Source organism: Aphis gossypii, chromosome 1 (genome assembly GCF_020184175.1).
Source record: "Aphis gossypii isolate Hap1 chromosome 1, ASM2018417v2, whole genome shotgun sequence".
In the NCBI taxonomy this organism is placed as follows: Eukaryota; Metazoa; Arthropoda; class Insecta; order Hemiptera; family Aphididae; genus Aphis; species Aphis gossypii.
In genome coordinates this window covers 66,293,281-66,314,505 of record NC_065530.1, presented here as the reverse complement: position 1 = coordinate 66,314,505, position 21,225 = coordinate 66,293,281, and the positions used below count along the sequence as shown (strand labels likewise).

Below are 21,225 nucleotides of genomic sequence, written 5' to 3'. Positions count from 1 at the left end.
CTATTTTTTTTTATAAACATTTTACCTGAAAATTGTTAACATATCTTAGCACAAAACTGAGGTTGATAATTGATACAAAAATTAGAAATATTTAAATACTTAATCATATTTATTTATTAGCCATATTATAATGATTGAAAAACTTCAAAAATATTACATCAAGATTTGAAACTAAAAGAGATAATTTAGTGTTAGTATTAATGAATAATGGCTATGAGTCTATAAATTTAGAAAGAGAACCTACAAAACAATAAAATACAAAAATATTTATTTAAGATGTACTAATCATTCTTATAAGTCAAAAAGTCAATTGTGGACATTATTTGAATACTATTATTATTAATCAATCGTAAAGAAACTAGCATCTTCATTAAAAAAAAAAATTATATCAGATATTTTTAGTTTACCTAATAAAATTATTCACCAAGAATTACAAACCACCAAGACAGTTGCAATACCTCATTGAAAAATATACCAATTCTTACAAAAAATAGGTTCTGTGAAAACTGTAAAACAATTGTATAAAAATAGTATAAAATTAAAATTAAATTAGGTATGTAGAAAAGTTAGGGTTAGGGATTATTGTTGATGAACCAGTAAACCGGATTCTATGATAAATTTGCATAAAATAAAAAAAATATTATATTATGTGATGTTAGAATTGAATTGAAGTATATTGATACTCCACATAATTATTCCAATTCTACACTTGTGTGTTGCACCAAAATATATAAATAGCCTCGGTAGGATTATATGGTGGAAACGGCGACGATCGAGTACCGATTTATTGTTGTGGAAATCACTACAGTAAATCTGTGATGGCATTAAATTATAAATGATGGTTACAAAAATACAATTTGACTCTACTTGATATTTTGTTCTAGAACAACGCCAAACCCTTAAACTATTAATCTAATAATACATAAACTAGGTTTTACAAAAACTAAATAGCAAAGTATATTTTAATAATTTAATAATTTTTCTATCATCAGCTGTTACAAAAATAAATTAATAATCGTACACAATAATTTTATATTTAATATAGATTTTTCTGTCAAAAACATAAAATATCAAGAAAAGTCCGGAGTATGTTGAAGCCTTTGGTCAAACGAAGGCCTTGTATTGAGGGCAGATATTTTTGACGGTGGTAAATTACAATAACAAACATTACCTATTTATATGATATTACCTATACACAGGTCTTAAATGATATAACCGACAAAAGCTTCTTACAACACTTCAAAACATTAGACATAATATACAATTTATTATTCAATAAACAAACACTGGTACATTTTGGCAGATACACTATATTGAACGCTTCTGCAAATAACAATGAAGAAATTTCCATCGCTGAATGTGTGACCTTAGGTTCTCTGAACATTAATTGTGGTAATTTATTATACGTACCATTTACTTTTTAGCTATTAGTGCTGTCAATTTTCAGGTGTGTAATTTAATAATAAGAAAATTAACATAACTCATGTTATAGCATAATGTTTATTGTTTATTATAAAAACAACAATAAATACTGATGAGATGATTTTTTTTTTATGAATTTTGTCAAAATTTCAACTTCAGATACATGAGAATACATTGAATATTTAGATAGTTTATAAGGTTTATTAAAAATTAAACTATAAAATTATTCAAAATCACTGTATTAAAAAAATATATTTTATTTTGATTAATTCGATGTAATCTAATAGGTATAAATTGTATTCACGTATATAAGTATACTTACCAACTTTATAAGAATATGATTTACGTAGGTATATGTTTATTGTAATCGGGCTTTTTTATAATCCAACTAATAATATAATTCTTCTTCTTCTACTTCTTCTTCTTTTTCTTCTTATTTTTATTCTTCGTTTTCCTACCAACAATTAATATATAAATAAAATAACATTTAGACGAGGTATAAAAAATGTAAAATAAAACATTTTTAAAAGTTTTCAACGGTTTTCCAAAGTTCCGAATCTAAAACAGTTTTTTTCTCCGACGAAACTGTGTAATATTATTTTATACCTATGGTACCTATAACCGTGCCGATGCGTCTCTATTATCTCGAAGATTACAGACGTGGCCAAGATGGAAGTGCCTTTAATTTGTCACCGACCATCGTACACTTTTCGCCTGCACAGTTCGCGTTTTCTCGTAACAGATTTGTTATGCTATTATCATTCGACGACGACAACCACAATAATAGTAATAAGCGACCGCAGGTGCAGCCCGGTCAGACTCCATAATATAACGTCATCAATAGCCGATCAATCTTTATCCGCGAGTTCTTTGCGCGTTTATTACATTACAAGTTTTACGGAAAATCTAAAAAAAAAAAAAACAAAAACAACGACGGAAAAAAATATAAAAGGTGTAATATGTATTTTATAATGTATTATGTAATATTATTACTTTGTACGCGTGTATAGGGCGTTATGTGAGCACTAAAGGTCTTTTCAATCACAATTTATTTCCGATTGAAAATATTTTAGGACGTCAGTCGTTGATTTTTTTCATTTTTCGAACGATAGTTTTTTTATTTTATACGTTAAATCAATTGATATAGAAACATTAGAAACCTGCAAAAACTCATACGAAATATAATACCATATACATTATTCTATATAGATTATAATATAGGTATTGTTAATATAATATCACTAACACACATTTATATTATTATATTAACCAGGTGGAGTCGATACTTATCATCTACATATTTAGACGTACGATCTACGATCTTTAGATCATGAACGAGTGGTTCGCGACATTATTGATTAACTTCTTGACCATACTACTGTGGATCTGTTTATATTACATTTAATAATTTTATGAGAATAGGTTATTATTCATAAAAATATGATAAATATATGATATAAGTGAATAAATTTGTATTAGTACCTACCTTTTTCTTTATGAACCACCAACATGAAGAGAAACTATTTTACACCATTTCTTCCCCATGCATCGTAGTTAATTGAAAATATTACAACAATATATTATTACAAAGTATAGATACAATCACAAATAAGATATAAAAACATGCTCTGACTTATTAGTTATAAACCAATAACCATCACAATAATGGATGTTACCGTGATTGACCATCCGTGGTCGGCAAAAAAATTTTATGAAAATATATATATATAAATATTATGTTTATATTTATTATAATGTCCGAGTACAATGTGTAACAGGAAATTTAATGTAATATAATAAAACATTATTTTATTTTGTTAAATAGTTATTTTAGAAAAAAACTTTATAGAAAAATGGATTTTTGGATGGATAAAATAAAATTACAAATACTTTTTCAATAAAATTTAGAAAAACAATAAATGATTAAATTAAAAAACAAAAGTAGTATTTTATTTCAAAATTATATTACGCCTATTGGCTGTTTTTAGTATTTTATTATGTCATTTTTAATTTTTGTCAAGGCCTTAGAAGTGTATCGCAGAGACAAATTGTAATTCAGTTACTTATACCTTTCATACTCTATAAAGTAGACGTATTGCAAGAATTATTATTTGTTATTAATTTTTTGTATTTATCAAACCTAAATAAAAATCGTAAATGATGGACAACACACCGCCGAATGCTACATCCAATGTTAATGCGAGTAGAATATATTTTACAGATGAGCTGCAGGTTACCGAAATTTCACATCAAACAATTTCTCCGGAGGGGCGGACAATAACGCCGGCGTTTCCAAGGAACTCACAACAATGAAGATCATACCCGTGGAAACCGATCCTGACGCGCCGGCGAAGTGTCTAACATCTGATAGTGAGGCTCCTGTAGATGAAGATTTGGAGTTGGTGTGTGCAGAAGAACAAATATTGACGTCGGCGCTTTCCACGGAACCCATAACACCGGAGGTCATACCCGTGGAAACCGATTCCGACGCGCCGGCGGAATGTCCAACATCTGATAGCGAAGCTCCTGTAGACGAAAATTTGAAGTTGATGTGTCCTGAAGAAGAACAAACATTGACGCCGGCGCTTTATACAGAACCTATTTTTCATTTCCATCTGGTCCTGTCATACAATATAGTGTTTAAGTATTTCTTGGTTACCTATTTTATACCTCTATTTGTTTTGTTATAAAATTACTTTTGTTGTATTAAAATATAAATGACAATTTTTGTCTACACAAAAAATAACTTTGTTTTTCATATTTTAATCATTAAATATCATTCATATTGCATGTACCTACCAACATGTTCTATTATTTGAGTTAAAATGGTTTACACCCAACAGTATCTACGATTATTTGTTTTAAGTTACAGCAAAATACTGGTAATTTTCACTTTTTACCCCTCAAAAACACCAATTAAATTTAATTGTTGTGTTAACATCTTTATGCGCCCCCCCCCCCTCAAAAAAAAAAAAGTGTGTGTAAAAAATTGGATCTAGAGTGAATTGGTATTTTATTATTTAATTTAATGTCACGAAAAATGGTAACGGAAGTTTAATGGTTGCCATGGTTGCCCACCAATAATTTATTACAATATCTTTTTAAAACAATAATATATTTTATTATTATATTATATTATATTATATTTAAATCTGCAGAGTGCTTCACAGCAGCAAAGAAAACGGCGAGTTCATATTAGATGTTAACACATCAATATTGATCGTCAGATACAAACTCTGACACATACATTTTTTTTTCTAATTATCTCGTAGGTATACGCAAAAAACACACACATATACAATCATTAATGAATCGATACATTCATAGCTTTGCTCGTAATCTAAAAAAGTAATTATTGTTCATCGGAATCCTTAGCAAATTTCCTGGATACCTACGGTCACCGTATAAATTCATTTATTATTTGATTATATGACTTTAAAGTCCGGCAGACAATCAAATTACAAAAGCGTTTTGTATATTATAATCAACAAACATATTTCAAACTTCAGGAAATTGTACAAATATGTATATTATAAATTTATAACATAAATTATAATTAAGTAATATAACTACTGTATACAGACCACACCTATTATACCATACATGACACATGACTATACAACGACTGCTATAGCCTAGGTATATATTGGTACATAGTCTGAACTCTAAATAAGAGTCCTTTATTAAACGGTTCAATAATTCAATTTTATTCCTTCGCTAACAATGTTATTAGTTTTAATGGATATTTGAATATATTTATGTATTATATTTTAGGTAGGTACAAGGTAGTCATAAGGCTGCTACACAACTGTCAGTTTAAAATATTATAAATATCGTAATTAAAATAACCGAATATTATGTACCTATTGGCTATTAGATAATACACAACCAATGCGATAACGTATAAAACAGCGATTCTCAAACTGTGGTACACGAAAGACTACATGATGGTACGTGGAAGGCCACATGGTGGTAGAATGGAAAATTAAAAATAAATATTCGATTCTGATCTCATTGAAAATTCGTTATTTAATTCATATCTTATTTTAAAAAACTAATAAATAAAAACAATTATAATGTAGTATTTCACTGTCTTATTATTTAAAATAAATTTACCTATTTACCTAAAAAATATTTAATTGTACTATTTGGATCTTTCTATTTTTAGTCATTAGTGGTATGCGACTGATTAATAATCCACCTAAGTTGTACGCAAAAAAAGTTTGAAAACCGCTGGTGTAAAGGTAATTAATTATTAGGTATATAGATGTATCGTAAATGAGTTCATAAGACGTACTAACCTATTGGCGCACCAAAAGGGATAGGCTCCTGGTTCAGCTCATTCAATTTCGGAATATGTATAATTCTGAATTCCTAAATAAAAACATTTTTGTTTTACCAAATTAGTATTTTTGGTAATAAATAAAAAATAATTCATTAATATGGAAATATACATAGCAATACAATATGTAAGTTTATCGTAATTTATATAAGATATATTTTTTTTTTTTTTGAGAATATTGATGCATTTAAATTCAAACAAGTTCTGGTTATACCATCCGAGTAGCTAAACTGTAGGCACTTATTACTTACTAATTAATACTTAAATCCACTAAGAAAAATACACCAATGTCTTTATGTAAAACATAAATTAAAATATACAGTAAATTCGTGTTATATTGAACATGTCGCTCTCTCGAATTATATTGAAATTCCTTTGAAATTATCGGCTGTCCAAAAACCATAGAGTAATTACTATATTATGCCAAAAAAATAACACAGTGTCTGACATCTTATCTTGATGTTTTTACAAAATTTAATTCAGTTGAAGATGCTTAATACTTTTTTCTTATTCTCCTTGATTTCTGATGATTAGTTCTTTATTTAGAAAACAGTAACTACCAATAACTTCTTATGATACGCGGCTATTTGGTATTTACTAATCTTGTTCTTCTGTAAAATTTTGTCAAACGTAGTTACCGTGTTATGATTTTGGACAGCCGCGATCATCACAAAATACATAAAAAATGTGCTGTCATTGCATCCAATAGAGCAGCTTTACTCTCGATAACTCGATCTAAATATTAAAATATTCAATCTAGCAGGAACCAAATGGTTACATTAGGATAAAAATTTAAAATATCATTAGCTATATTAATTTTACCTGTGTAATAACTAAAATATTCAAATTATCAAGCCTATTAGCACGTAGTCAATGTAGCAATGTAGGTTATGATCCTATTGATAGTCGTAAAGATTCTACTAATTAATTGATTCCATAAAGTGGGTATAATATATTATACATATTTTTTTTTATTAACATGTACCTAAGTATATTATTATACTAACAATTCAAACTTATTAAAATCAAAAAATAATTTGTCAAGGTAGATTTTCTAGTAATGGAGTTTCTCTTCGAAATCATTCACATAATTTATTAAAATAAACGGGCAAATTAATCTTTTTTCTGATTGTTGTCAGACTTCTTGGAACAATATTTAAAAAATTAGGTACTGAACGACGCAAAGCGTAATGCAAGTGGTACGAAACATTTTAAGTTCAAAAATACAATTCAATTTAATTTACCTTTACCTATATCCAACAATTGAAGACTACGGAGCAATAACAAGACATCTCCATTTTTTTGGCAAAATCGTTTTTTCAGGTTTTATTATTCCAAAAAAAAAATGTACGTCGTTTAGTACAACAATCAGACAAATCCATCCGATCATTAAATACAGTTGTTGTAACTAATGGAGATGTCTGGTTTTCATTACGGTGCAGCAACCAGACATACAGTTTTTAGTTTCTCCTGAACAATTTGTAAAAGTGGAGATGTCTTGTTGCTCCGTGGTCTTCAATTGATCATTAACTTAATTGGTATGAAAAATCATAAAATAGATATTAGTGTACATAAGTAATATAATTATTCTTTACACGTTTCTAATAAAAATGCAATTTACCTTTAGCAATTTACTTTTAGATTCTAATAGTGGTTCAATGAAAGTATTAATTTAATGATTGATATTTTTTAATTGATGTGAAATAACCTCTTGAAATTGTAACAAAGCTTTGATTTAAACTTTGGAAATGGTTTCTGATAATACATATTACATATTTTGGAAAAGAGGAATAAGTATAAAAATCCCTATTACATTTTTATAATAATTAGGAAAAATAATTTTTCCACAACTAGAAATATAACTTCAATCTTATCACATAAAATAAATAAATAATTAAATACTTACACTTAAAGAAAAAATATTACATAAAATGAAGTAACGAGTACACTATTTGCACACCTATATTATAATTAATATGAGTTTTGAAAAAAAAAAAGAGTAATTGGAGGGCAGCAACACATTTTATTATGAGCCAATAATCAAAATCATTGTAACAAACGAAAATAAGGCTGATAAAATACATGTATGACAAAAATCTAATAAATTCACAAAATGTTGATAAAACATTAAAATTATATATAAAAAAAAAACCATAATTGTTTTAATAAAAATAATATTTAAATTTAAATCAAATGAACATAGAAATAACACAAAATTAATTCATGAACAATTGAATTCAATATGCTAAATCTACATTTATGTCTTAAGATTGTGCTAAACATTAATAAAAAAAGATGCGGTCAATAATAAATCACTAAAAAAAAAAAAAATAATAATAATAATTAAATAAAAAAAGAAAGAATATAAATCTTAATATTCATGTACACATACAAAATATATGTACACATTTTTTCGTGGAATATGATGAGATAATATAATATTAATTAAATCGGTGTTTAGCTTTTTTTGACATATTATACGAATAAGTAGTGATTATCAAAATTAAAAAGCAACTATGTTCAATTTTTGTTTAACAGACCAAAAAGGTAAATAATTATGTCTGGTAATGTTTTAGACTTCTTATTTACATGGCATAACAGTGACTTATTAAATACAATAATTAATTTTTTAATTTTTTTCTTTTTTTTTTTTTTTGAAGGGAAACCTATGCAAATACTAATATTTTTAATAGTGTATCATAACACTACAAACAGGTGGCAACATTTGATTTGTTAATGTTAAAAAAAAAAAAAAATCATAATAAAAAATATCTACGCATTTGTTTTGAACCATACACATACACACTGTGTAAGAAGTCTGCCATTTATCACTCAACCAAAATCTTAGGTTTTTCCCAAGGAAATATATCGCGACCAAAATGTCCATATGTGCTCGTTTGTTGGTAGATTGGGTTTCGTAGATTTAAGTCCCTGAAAAATGAAAACATTATATTTAATAAATTTTATGTTATTATAAATGATTGAAACTACAGAATAATTTTTCTTGATTAAATCTTCGATAGAAAACTAATTGCAACTGCAAATGAACTTAGGAGTTCTCAAACCCGAAGTCATAAAATAAACAAACGACTATTAAAAAGAACTTTCGAGTTCAAGTTTTAATGTTTTATATCAAAGAGATTTAATTTTTAATTTTTACTATATACCAATTATTATATTACTTTAAATAAACCTTAATTTCTACTAACCTTACTATTCTGCCTGGTCTTAAATCGAAATTACTGTTTACAATTTTCAATAATTCTTTTTGAGTTTTAGTGGATGTACCATAGTGGAAAAGTGTAATTGATATTGGCTCTGCTACTCCAATCGCATACGATACCTTATTACAATAAAAAGAATAACTCAGTATCTATCACTAATTATAACAAGTTAGCAACACTTACTTGTACAAGACAACGTTTGCAAAGGCCAGATTTAACCAAAGACTTAGCAACCCAACGGGCAGCATATGCAGCGGATCTATCAACTTTTGTGAAATCTTTGCCAGAGAACGCACCACCTCCATGAGCTCCCCAACCGCCATACGTATCAACAATAATTTTTCGTCCCGTCAAGCCAGCATCGCACTAAAAAACAAATCATAAATAATTAGTTACTGTAGATCTTATAAGCTAAACTATAATATTTACTTGAGGACCGCCCATTACAAATTGACCACATGGATTAATGTGAAAAACAGTTCTGTCATCAAGATACTGAGAAGGAATCACCGTTTTAACAACTTTAGACATAACTTCTTGTCGTAAGTCTTCTAAGGTTATCTTTTCAGAATGTTGCACAGATATCACAACTGTATGAACTCTTTGTGGAATGCAAGCACCACCAACCAAACAGTATTCACATGTTACCTATGAACATCAATTAATTTAATTTAATCAATTTAACACTATAGTAAAAAAATAAAATTCTTTAAATTTATTATTTACCATTTTTATATACATATATATCTTCAGCATTAACAACAAGGTAATTAGTTTACCATTTATTTCACTTTATTATTAAAGAAAGACTTTATATTTAAAAAGTATTGAATATTTAAATATTATAGTAATCAACGGTGTAACAATTTTAATTGTTTTATTATCAATTAGTATATAATATAATATGTATATTACTATATAAACTTAAAACAGTAAAAAAAATGCTAGCCATTTATTACTTTTATTAGTATTTAAATATAGACAATTATTTAAAAAAAGAACATAAGGCTGAGATCAAAATTAAAAACTAAAAACCAAGATTAAATTAAAGCAAAAAATATAATAAATAAGTATAAATAAAAATCATTTTATACACAAATTATAGTAAATTTAAATTTAAAAAAATTATTGATGGCCATAACAAAAATAAATCAAGATTTTGTATTAAGTTAATAATTCAAATCAAATAAGCAACACCAGAAACTAGTCTCAAATTAAACTAATTTAATAAATTATACAATGAATAACTTATTTATTTAACACTAACTATAAAACAACAAGAATATCAATATTTTAAGTTTCAAAACTAAATTATTATCAAACATATTTTATTTTAATCACCTGTGTTTTAGTATCAGGACGTGCCCACCAAAGCACTCCATTTCTTCGGAGTTCTGCTACTTTTTCATTAAGCTTGTGAGCAAGTACCACAGTTAAAGGCATACATTCTTCTGTTTCATCTGTAGCATAGCCAAACATAAGGCCCTGCAATTCACAAAGTTATCAATTGACATATGTAATCATTTAAATAAGAATAAAAGCTGACATTTTTTTTTAAATTAATAACTTAACTATAAAACTCAGGCAACACCAAATTAATACTTGTTAAGATAAAAAATGTCTACTTCAATAATTTTTAAATATTTCAAATATAACCCCCAAAAATGTAATAAATATTATCATATTATTTATTTTAGGAATTAGGTATTAACAGTTAGTTTATATTATATTGATGACAATACTTAACAGTATTATATACATACAGAAATAAAACAAAATGTTCCCAAAAATATTTAAGTTGTATGTAACTATTTTAATTTATCTACTACAGGGGTGTCCAACCGCGGCCCAAGGTAGATTTTAATGTGGCCCACAACAACTTCTACCTATATATTGTGGACCAGTCTTCACAAAAGGTTGGATACCCCTGATCTACTAGATACCACATTAAATTTTAATTAATATGATTATTGTGTACAGTTAATTGAAAATAATAAATTGTTAAAAATAAAAAAATCATAACATTTTTTATACATAGTCAGAATATTTATTTATTTATTGTTTATCTATATAGTAGTCCTCAACCAGTTTGCCCTGGTAAACTAAGTGTTATATAAATTAACCTAAAATATCCCATAAAAAACGGAAAACATAAACCATTCATACATATTAAAGTAATAGGATGTAAGGTATAACATCCTGGGATTTTTTATATTTTATATAACAACCAAGGGTGCCAAGAACAAAAAAGGTTGAGAACTACTGATTTAGTATATTAATATACTACATTACTACATTATTAACCTAATCTACTACACAATTCTACATTAATCATTCATATTGTTTTATTAATATGTGTAAAACAAGTGGAATACACAATTATTAGCTAGTTTTTTTATACATTTATATTTCATTAAAATATATTAAATGCATATAAAAAAAGTAAGATGTAATTAAAATTATAAATAAATAAAATATAAAAATTATAATTATAGATACTAATAATTAGTGAGAAAGCCATAACTCTCCAATAACATAATGGACTAAACAAAATACTACGAGACATATTATGTTGGACCAAATCAAGTTTGATACAAAACACAGTATTTTTACATGCATTTAAAATCAAATCCCATGCAATATCATATAAACATTATAAATTAAATAGCAGAATATAAATATGTAAATTTTACCAAACCAACTGTAGATATTATTATGTTTAGTTAATCATTCATGCTAGTCAAATTTTGTAATACATTTTATAATATTTTGATAAATTTATATTTTTTTCTCATTCTTGCTAAAATCATTTTCTCACTAGTCTAATGAGTCAGCAAAAATTTTGAATATTGTTTAACACTCAAATGATTTTTAACATTATGTCTAGACATAAATTATTGCATAATCATCTACAACAATATACACACTAAGTATTTTCGCTTGCCTCAGAATTTATTATAATTTACAACATAAATAAATATGTTTTTGTCAATTGATCATATTACATATATATTACAAGTAAATTGAAATCAGGCTTATCTCAAAAAAACACACAGCTCAAAGTACAAAACATCATATTCCTACTTTAGCCCAGGAAAACTAATTGTGACCAAGATTATTTAGGAATTATTCATAGCAATTACACATTTAAACCTTAAAAAGATTCAGAGTAGATAGATAGCATGTTTTTTTAACAAATACAATTTAATTACTATACTATAATATTTAATTATTTATTTAAACCTTCTATGAGATAACTGGAGCTCACCAAGAAAAATTTGTGTGATATGAAAGTATATAATATAAATTATAAAAATTCATGAAGAAATTCATAAATTATTTATTATAAAACAAAATAGTACATAATATAAATAATGTTTTCAAGTATTTATATTTCAATTACCTAGATAATTAATTTATTTATTTCCATTTCAATAATACTATTATATAGTACTTTATAATATTGTAAAATATTAAAATGTATTTGGTTACAACAATTTCACACAAATAATATTGGACACAACTAGAGTAGTCAGTATAAACACGAAAAGTTACTAATAAGCTAATTAGTACTTATCTAAAACTCTAAATTTTTCTTTCTGAAAACATACCTGATCACCAGCACCAACCTCCTCAGCAGTTCTGTTGATATGTACACCAGCAGCAATATTTGGAGATTGTTGATCAATAGCAAGCATCACCGAACATGTCTTGTAATCAAAACCTGCCAACCCGACAGCGGGACAACACACAACACATAGCAACAATCAGCAACTTAATTGCAGTTTAATTTAATTAAACAAAACATTATTTACTTAATGTAATTGTACTAAACATACAAAATTTTCCAAAAATATAAACTGAAAGTATTATTTAGACCAAGTATTAGTACATTTGTTTTATATGAATTACTTATCCATTAAACCAAACAGCTATTTTATCTAAAAATATAATTTTTTTTTTATAAATTATAAATTTGTACTTTCTTATTTTGATTTTATTAGAAGGTAGCTACAGTATCCTAAAATCACTCTAACATTTTTGTTCAGATACAATCAATACTTAACTTCATAATAATTTAAAATAAACATTATAGATATGTCAATAGATTTTCAATTTTAGTATTAAACTGCCAACACACACTCGATAAACTTTCACATATAATTGAAACACACAATAATTGTTCTTACAGAATAATCATATGGTACAACAATATGTAAATAAAATTAAATACATTATTGTTCATTATTTCTCAAATTTTAAGGCATAGTATACTGTTGGATTTCCTCATTTAGTGGTTAAATGACCAAAAATGATCTAGATTAAAGTTTTTTTTTTTCATGCAATAAGCAGGATGACATTTATTTCTTATATGGACCCCTGTTTCTTATTTTTACATGCAAGAATAAAAAACATTTTTGTTAAAGGCGGTATACATATTAGTAATTAATAATTTGTGCAACCCAATTGAACTTAAAACATATTTCATTCATAACCACCAACATAAAAATATATTACTTTCATACTCTTACTTATGGGAACACAAATTAAACGAATTATAAATTAACTTGAAAAAACAATGATTTTAGCATTGTTAAATATAATAAAAGCGCATATTAACATAAAAGCCTATTTTAAAAATAATTGAGTGGAATTGAATTAAATTAAATTAATATATCGATTATGTATATTATGACCAACATGTTGATTCATAAGCACTTAAAATATATTTAAAAAAAAGTATATCACGAAAATCACTTACCTCACCATAATATTAATAAATATAAAAAAGCAATAATGTGATGGAAAACTTAAATTCTCGATTAAAACGTTGAATTGTATAATTTATAATGATATGATAAAATCCCAAAAATACAAAAGCTGATCTCTTAAAATATGACAACCACAAAAATATTTTGCAATTCATTTTACCCCCAAAAACCAATGTTTTGTAGATACCCTACCTGGTCCCCAGCCCCAATCGCATCTTCAATTTTGTTAACGTGTACACCATCCGCAATATTAGTGGACTGTTCATCAACTGTGACGAGAACATTGCATGTCTTGTAGTCAAACCCTGTTGGTGGTATATGTATATGTTTATGACTTAAGCTATAATCATGGGACTTGGACCTAACTGAATTTTATTTTATGATGTAAATAGGATATTTGTATTTGTGCCTTGTGGTATAGGATAAGCAGCCACCTTACCTTAATTATAAATATGAACAAATAAAGCTCAAAAAATAAATTAGTGAAATGATCATATTGAAATCAAATAAGAATTAAGTATACATAATTTATAGTAAGAGCAGGCACCAAAAAAAAAAAAAAAATAATATGAATATCACAATAAAACTTGATTATTATATATTTTTTGTCTTTTATAAATTATAAACCTAGCTAAAAGTATATTTTTGTTGAATAAATGAATGTGAAACTACAAAGCTGTCCTTGGTTTTAATCTAATATACACATTAATTTAAATGATAGCAAAACAGTATGTAATCTTAGTAAAGCACAAACAATCAAAATAACAATTAATTTAAAAATAAAAATGTAATTATGTAGAATAAAATGTAGTATTTTGTCATGAAATAGTTTAAATAATGCATAAATTAATTTTGTTACTTATAAATCAATATTTTTTGCTAACAAATAGTAGTTAATAAATCAAATAATAAGATGGAAGTTATGAAATATACTTTGCTACATATACAAGTTAAAAGTTAATATGGCATTATAAATTTATAAATGTTATCAATAAATAAATAATTGAATACAATTTAGAATTTTAAGTTCTATAACTAAATACTATTTTTTCTACAAGTTAAATGTGATCATAAATATTAATCATAAAATTTTAATTAACGACCTATTCAAATATTATGAATACTTGCCGGATTACTTATCTACATAGAAATTTAAATACATATATATTATCTAATTGTATAATTTTATCCTAACTTGTTTAGTAATCATACAATTTGTAATCCTGCCCTATTGACTTTGTAATTGATTACTCACATTTAATGATAAATAATACCATTAATATGGCACCTATCGGTCCCATTAAAAAATATGCTCATTATAAATAAATTCGGTTAACATAATTTTATGGAAAAATTAATTCCTGGGCAATTGTTACTAAAAATTATACCTAAGACAATAATTATGTATATTTAAAACAGGTAATTACCTTTTGATGAATCATCATAGCCTATATGTTTAACTGTGTCTCGAACTACTCTTTGGTAGTCAACATTGGCTTTGGATGTTATTTCTCCACAAAGTAAAACCATTCCGGTTTTGGTAACAGTTTCTAAAAAATAAGTTTTATTTAAATTTAATAAACATAAAAATAAATCTTATTATAATGAATAACTTCAATGGGTATTATACTGTTATATGGCCTAAAAATAGAATATTCATGTTTAACTATTTATTCTTGAATGATAAAATACTTTGTTTTATAAATAAGTTTATATTAAGTACAAAATATAATATTATTGCCTAGATAGTATCAATTTTGGCTTAATATTTAGTACATTATCTAATAAAAGATATAATATTATAAATAATATATTATTCTCCTGATTTATTAGATTGTATTACCCACTGTTAACATATAATATGAAATAGTACACCAAAAAAATATTAATAATTAATTTTTGCCATATAATATAAACATTTTAAACCTCTTAATGTCAGTTATTCTTAAATTTTTTTGATCTTAGCAACAAATCATTTTTTTGGTGGAATACGGAAAATTTTAAATTTAATTTTATAGGTTATGGCATAACTAAATATTCCATATCAAATATAACCTTAAAAAACTTGCGGTAATGATAAAAAGTCGTAGGTCTAGTATATTTTAATGTAAATATTGATACAGAACATTAATGCGGTAAAAACGTGATAAAAAAAATTAAAAATATTAACAATAATAATAATCTACTCACCACAAGCAACTTTTGCGTCAGGATCTTGTTCCAGATGTGCGTCTAAAATAGCATCACTGATCTGATCGCACATCTTATCTAAAAGAAAAAAACCAAAATACCTATATATTAATATACATTTATCATTCGGCAGGGGTCGTCTTTCCAACTAGGAAATTAACCATTTTGAAAAAAAAAACCAACTTCTGATACGCTATGTACTTAGGTAGTACGATATGATTTCAGGTATCTAACGTTAGCTGTTACGTCGGGAGTTTTTTCCAAGAAATATGAAAAACCGATGCAGAACGAAATGTTCATCATACATATCACACCATAATAAACAATAAACAAACAGACAAAACGTATGGAATATCATGATACCGTAAATGGAAAAAATTCAAATTAGCTTGCAGAAACGACGCAATAACTTCGGGTGGTTTGCGACGATAGTGCGTCTCTGACATACAAAACACGTGTTCGGCGAATGTAATTAAAATAATTAATGTAGACGGGGTATAGGCATCGGTAAAAACTACACTTATGCGGCAGAACGTACAGGCATGTCTGTGATCAACGACCACGTTATTAGATTTATTAAATAGATTATCTTACCAGGATGTCCTTCTCCGACGGATTCAGAAGTGAAAAGGAACATCTCACCGTCCGGGCTCTCTGGCGGAAGTCCACCGTTACCGTAACCGTTAGCAAAACCATTGGTGTGTGCGTATTTCTTTTCTTCAGGCATGATGATTTCTGTTGAGGTGTTGAGATAATGCTCTACTAGTATCGTTGGGAATTTGATCTTGCTGCTGCAGCGTTTTGTGTTACGACGACTTTGAAGTCTGCTGGAACACAAAAATAAATACGGAACGTTAATCTTTATAACTATCAACGAGTGTCCACAACTATTGTATACGGTGATAAAATTACTAATACTAAAATAACGACAAAAACAAAAACAATAATAATTAGGAATAATAATAACTGTTAATGAGAGTAAATAACTACGGACGGCGGATGATCGAGTTGATAGCGATGCTGCTGCTGCTGTTGTTTCGGTCGCTGCAATTACTCAGGCGGGACGGCCCAGTAAGGTTCGATCGGCTTGTACGGCTGCCAAGTACAAAAAGAACGATTCGTTCAGAGATGGCCGATACGGAACGGCACAAAACGCGCCGGAACAGTGTTGCCAATAGGGGCGCATCACCGTACCGATTACCGGGCCAACGAAACCCCCCACAACAACGAACTGGTAACAAACCGAAAGACGACAGCCGCGTGACCAACGGTAGCGGTGGCGCACACGTGCGGGTGGCGGAGGCGACCGATCGACGCCGCACGATTACACTAGATTACAATACGTACAATGCGTTCGTCTCATACTTTTTATATTTTTACTTGTATATTATTAATTATTAAAAAATATAACGCGTGTTGTACACGCACGCACACACACGTATAGGGATTTATAATTATAAACCATTATGTAGATCGAAATCGTCATAATACTAGGTATTCTACTGTTCCATTGAGATCCTGGGCGATATGTCTCGACCGGATGAGTGTTTATACACGCGCGCGAGTTTGTACGTTTCCGGATTTATTTTTACGTTTGTTTTCAGGACGGCGCCGACTACGCTATTATTATAACGACAGCATAACAATAATAGTAACGCGAGTAAATCGTTTAACGCGTTTTATCTCCGATTGTCGTAGTCATTGTATTACCCGACAATATCACACAACTATAATAAAATAATATGGTACTGCGTCGGGTTAAGGTATATTTTTATCTCGGCTCCAACAGGTGGTGTACGATTGATAAATGAAACACGCGCGAGTGTGCGTATGATGGATATCGGTTTCCGAGTCGTGAAAACTCGTTCCGGAAGTTTAAAGGTAAAACCTTAGAAACTGCTCGCTATGATCTATTAATATAGCCACCATTATAACTCATCTTTAACGTCAAAACAAATATTGAATGAAACTCAAATGAAAGACTATAATTATTTAAGATACATTAACATGCGTAAATTCGATTATATATATTAAAACCTTACCTAACCTACTGTGCTGCATTGGTGTACAAACAAAAGTTTTGAAGTAAAAACAGACACTGGTTTAACTGAAAGTTTGTTTTATTTCATGTACATAAATTGACATTTTAAACTTTCTTAAATAATTAAATAGGTACTCGTAAACTTAAAATGTGTATATAATAGACTATTGACTGACATTTACAATTATGTATAAGTATTAACTTATAAATTATAAGACTACTGTAATACTGTCCAAATATAACATAAAATATAAAAACAGAATTTGAAGGCGAAATTTAATAAATATATTAGTAACGAGTTGTTGAGTACCTAATACCTATTATACTGAAGCGCCAGAGACGATTTTAACTTTTAAGTCATAGTCCTAAGAGCTGTTTCATAAAATTATAGGTAGTTTATCTGTTTTCAAGCTCATTTTCACTTTCCACAAATTGATTTTTTCAATCTAAACTACTAACGACATAATTAGATTTAACCTCAATAAAATACCTATAGACCACGGCCGTTGGTACAATATAATATAAACATTAAACATTTTACTTTGAATTAATTATCTACTTCGGATTTCATATCTAACTTATCCACCTAAGATTTATTGTACTTATTTAACCATTATATGGGGGAGTTAACCCAGTAATATGAAAGAATTGGGGTGTAGTTGGCTGACACACATTTTTTTCTCATTAATTTGTGGCCCCTTAATTTGACATGAAAGCATTTTTATTTGAACAAAATATATGTATTGTGTACAAATGTCGACGATAATTTTAAAATAGTATGTACACAAACCAAAATATATACTTTATTCTAAAATCCATCTGATGATATTTGTTTCTTTTATGAAAGATATTATAAATTATAATTATAATAAATATTAGAAAACAAAAATACCCTTAAAATATATTTATTTATATATATATTAACCATTAGGGATAATGTTAAATTTCCATTCAATTTCTGCGGGTCGACAATCTATTTTTATATACTTGCATTGAACCACTGGGACGATTATTTGAAATGTTTCTTTTATTATCATAATATATTAACTTAAATTACTACAATGCATAACTTTTTGTTTTTAGCATATTTGTTTTCACTAATTTCTATTAAATAAATTATAAAAGTGAAAAACATAATTAAAGGTACCTATTATAAACTATAAAGTATTAAAGTCAATAATATTTTTATTTTTTACTTTTTCACCAGATTAGAAATACATATAGTTACTTATAAAGTTACACTTTTTGTTAAGTCTTAAGTTAGTTAAACTCAAGAAATATCGAAAACAAAGTTATTAAAGTATTGACAAAAATCAAACATTTTAACTTTTGTATTTAATTATGATAGCCAATAATAGTGTTTATCGTATTTAACTTAAATTGATCAGTGATGTTGTGGGTTATATGTCATTCATCAATGCACAATTTACTAACCATTTATTAAAATGCAAATAATAGAAAATTTGTATGTTAACTGTTTTTATTTAAGTTTATACAATTTTAGGTATTACTTGTGTTGGTATCAAAATGTGATACAAATTAAGTGGATCACATTCAAAGCAACCACCTGGTGGTTTTGTATTTAATAATTGGATTTCTACACAGGTGGCCTCTTGTAAATAGGTTGACCCACTGCAGTATTAAAATTCCGAGTACACTGATTATATATATGTATATTAATTCTTTTTGTAAAATAAAAAAAAATACATGTTTATTAATATGGGGTTAATTTATTAGGAATGTATGTATCAATAGTCTTATTTCATAGTTTGTAATATTTAAAAGATTCATTCAAACAAATAATGTATTCATATAGGCCATATTTTTTTATGCATATTGACTATTTTGTGTGGGTATTAAGTAAATGATTATCAGATGAAAAACTAGATTTGTTTGTAATTTATAAAAGATAATTAATAAAATTAATGAACGTAAATATTGTAATTATATACACTAACGATTAAAAAAAAAATTATCCAACGATTTAATTATTTTAATACCCTATAAAAATGTATAAAATGTACTTATAATAAATATTATAGCCTTATATATAGGTATTAGTTGTAAAACTTGTAACTAAATAAATCTAGAACTTATAAGAGTAACGAATCTCTTTTACCTATTATACTTAATAACACAAAAAAGTGAAAACACGTGGCTTTTAGCATTATATCAATATCCTTATTACTGATAGATTTCTATAACATTTATATTATACAATTAAACATTTGATATAAAATCGACAGGGTCATTATATTATCTTCGCGGGTTGTTGACCCGGAAACCCTCCTCATTTTAGTACGTCACGGTCAATGTGGCCACTTAATAACACCCACATACATAAAATAAAAACAATATATATTTTGTTTTAATTATTATTTTTCCAATTAAAATTAAGAATGGTATAAAAATATAATATGTGTTTTCTTTATGTAGGTAACCTAACCTACGAATTACTTTTGAATAATTATAAAATGGATAAAAACATGAAAATCAAAAAGACTATTTCTTATAAGGATTTTAAAAATTTTAAGTAGATACGCAGTAAAATAACGAATCATATTAATGGTAATTCGATGATGTTATGAAAATTTTGATTTTCAGAAAAAAAGAAGCACTAAACTAGCAGAATCTTTCAAAAAATTAAAATTTTTATTTTGGTGTGTATAAATGGCATAACCATATGCTTAAACAATTCAAAATTATTGTCAAGAACTAATTATTATTATCCGTTATAAATAATAAAATATGCTTTTTTCTATTTTTTTTTTTTTTGTATTTCAATATTATATAGATCCATAATCATCAAAACGACTACGCGTACTTTGTACATTAATATAATAGTTGCACACTGTATAATATTATTATAACAAATAATTTTATAAAATTGGTTGCTGCGGTAGGTAAACTCTTATATATTATTATTTAATTTTTTTTATTCGCGTTTTACTATTAAAACATGGCGTTAACAATAATTTTCATATAAAAAAAACTTGATGCGTGTGTTTTCTACGAAAACTATATTGGCGTGTTTAGTCTAAATCAATTTTTTGAGAATCATCAGTATATACACACTATTATAATATATTGAATTTTTTATACTATATACACAAAATGTAATCTAACGGTTATTGACACTAGAAATTATCGTTCAGTTTTTATTTTTTTAGTTTTTGTATAATAAGATCTACTCTTCAGAAATTCAACAACCGAGTATATGTATTATGTATATAT

General features: G+C 26.8%; 1 protein-coding gene and 1 long non-coding RNA gene across 10 annotated transcripts in view; both read right to left on the bottom strand.

The window, feature by feature from the left end:
• Positions 1 to 1,554: 1,554 nt before the first annotated feature.
• On the bottom strand, positions 1,555 to 3,396 carry LOC126552353 (uncharacterized). Of its 2 annotated transcripts, XR_007606081.1 has the most exons (4): positions 2,909 to 3,396; positions 2,673 to 2,808; positions 2,416 to 2,582; positions 1,555 to 2,328 (listed from the first exon to the last, which is right to left on the bottom strand). It is a non-coding gene; the product is annotated as an uncharacterized LOC126552353 (long non-coding RNA). The 2 variants fall into 2 exon arrangements; XR_007606080.1 differs by having other exon boundaries at positions 2,673 to 3,396.
• Positions 3,397 to 8,505: 5,109 nt separating this feature from the next.
• The window catches only part of LOC114121964 (S-adenosylmethionine synthase-like), a 32,597-nt gene continuing 19,877 nt past the window's right edge, over positions 8,506 to 21,225 (bottom strand). Inside the window, exons 1-10 of one of the 8 annotated variants that reach the window (XM_027984483.2) lie at positions 16,945 to 17,111; positions 16,545 to 16,774; positions 15,951 to 16,028; positions 15,188 to 15,310; positions 13,953 to 14,065; positions 10,330 to 10,473; positions 9,418 to 9,636; positions 9,172 to 9,354; positions 8,974 to 9,107; positions 8,506 to 8,695 (exon numbers count right to left, since the gene is read on the bottom strand). In XM_027984483.2, coding sequence (XP_027840284.2) covers positions 8,593 to 8,695; positions 8,974 to 9,107; positions 9,172 to 9,354; positions 9,418 to 9,636; positions 10,330 to 10,473; positions 13,953 to 14,065; positions 15,188 to 15,310; positions 15,951 to 16,028; positions 16,545 to 16,677 — 1,230 coding nt within the window. In that variant the 5' untranslated portion in view covers positions 16,678 to 16,774; positions 16,945 to 17,111 and the 3' untranslated portion in view covers positions 8,506 to 8,592. Of the gene's footprint in view, positions 8,696 to 8,973; positions 9,108 to 9,171; positions 9,355 to 9,417; positions 9,637 to 10,329; positions 10,474 to 12,599; positions 12,713 to 13,952; positions 14,066 to 15,187; positions 15,311 to 15,950; positions 16,029 to 16,544; positions 16,778 to 16,917; positions 17,112 to 21,225 lie in introns of those variants that run through there. The other 7 variants (XM_027984482.2, XM_027984484.2, XM_050207005.1 and 4 more) reach the window with 7 other exon arrangements.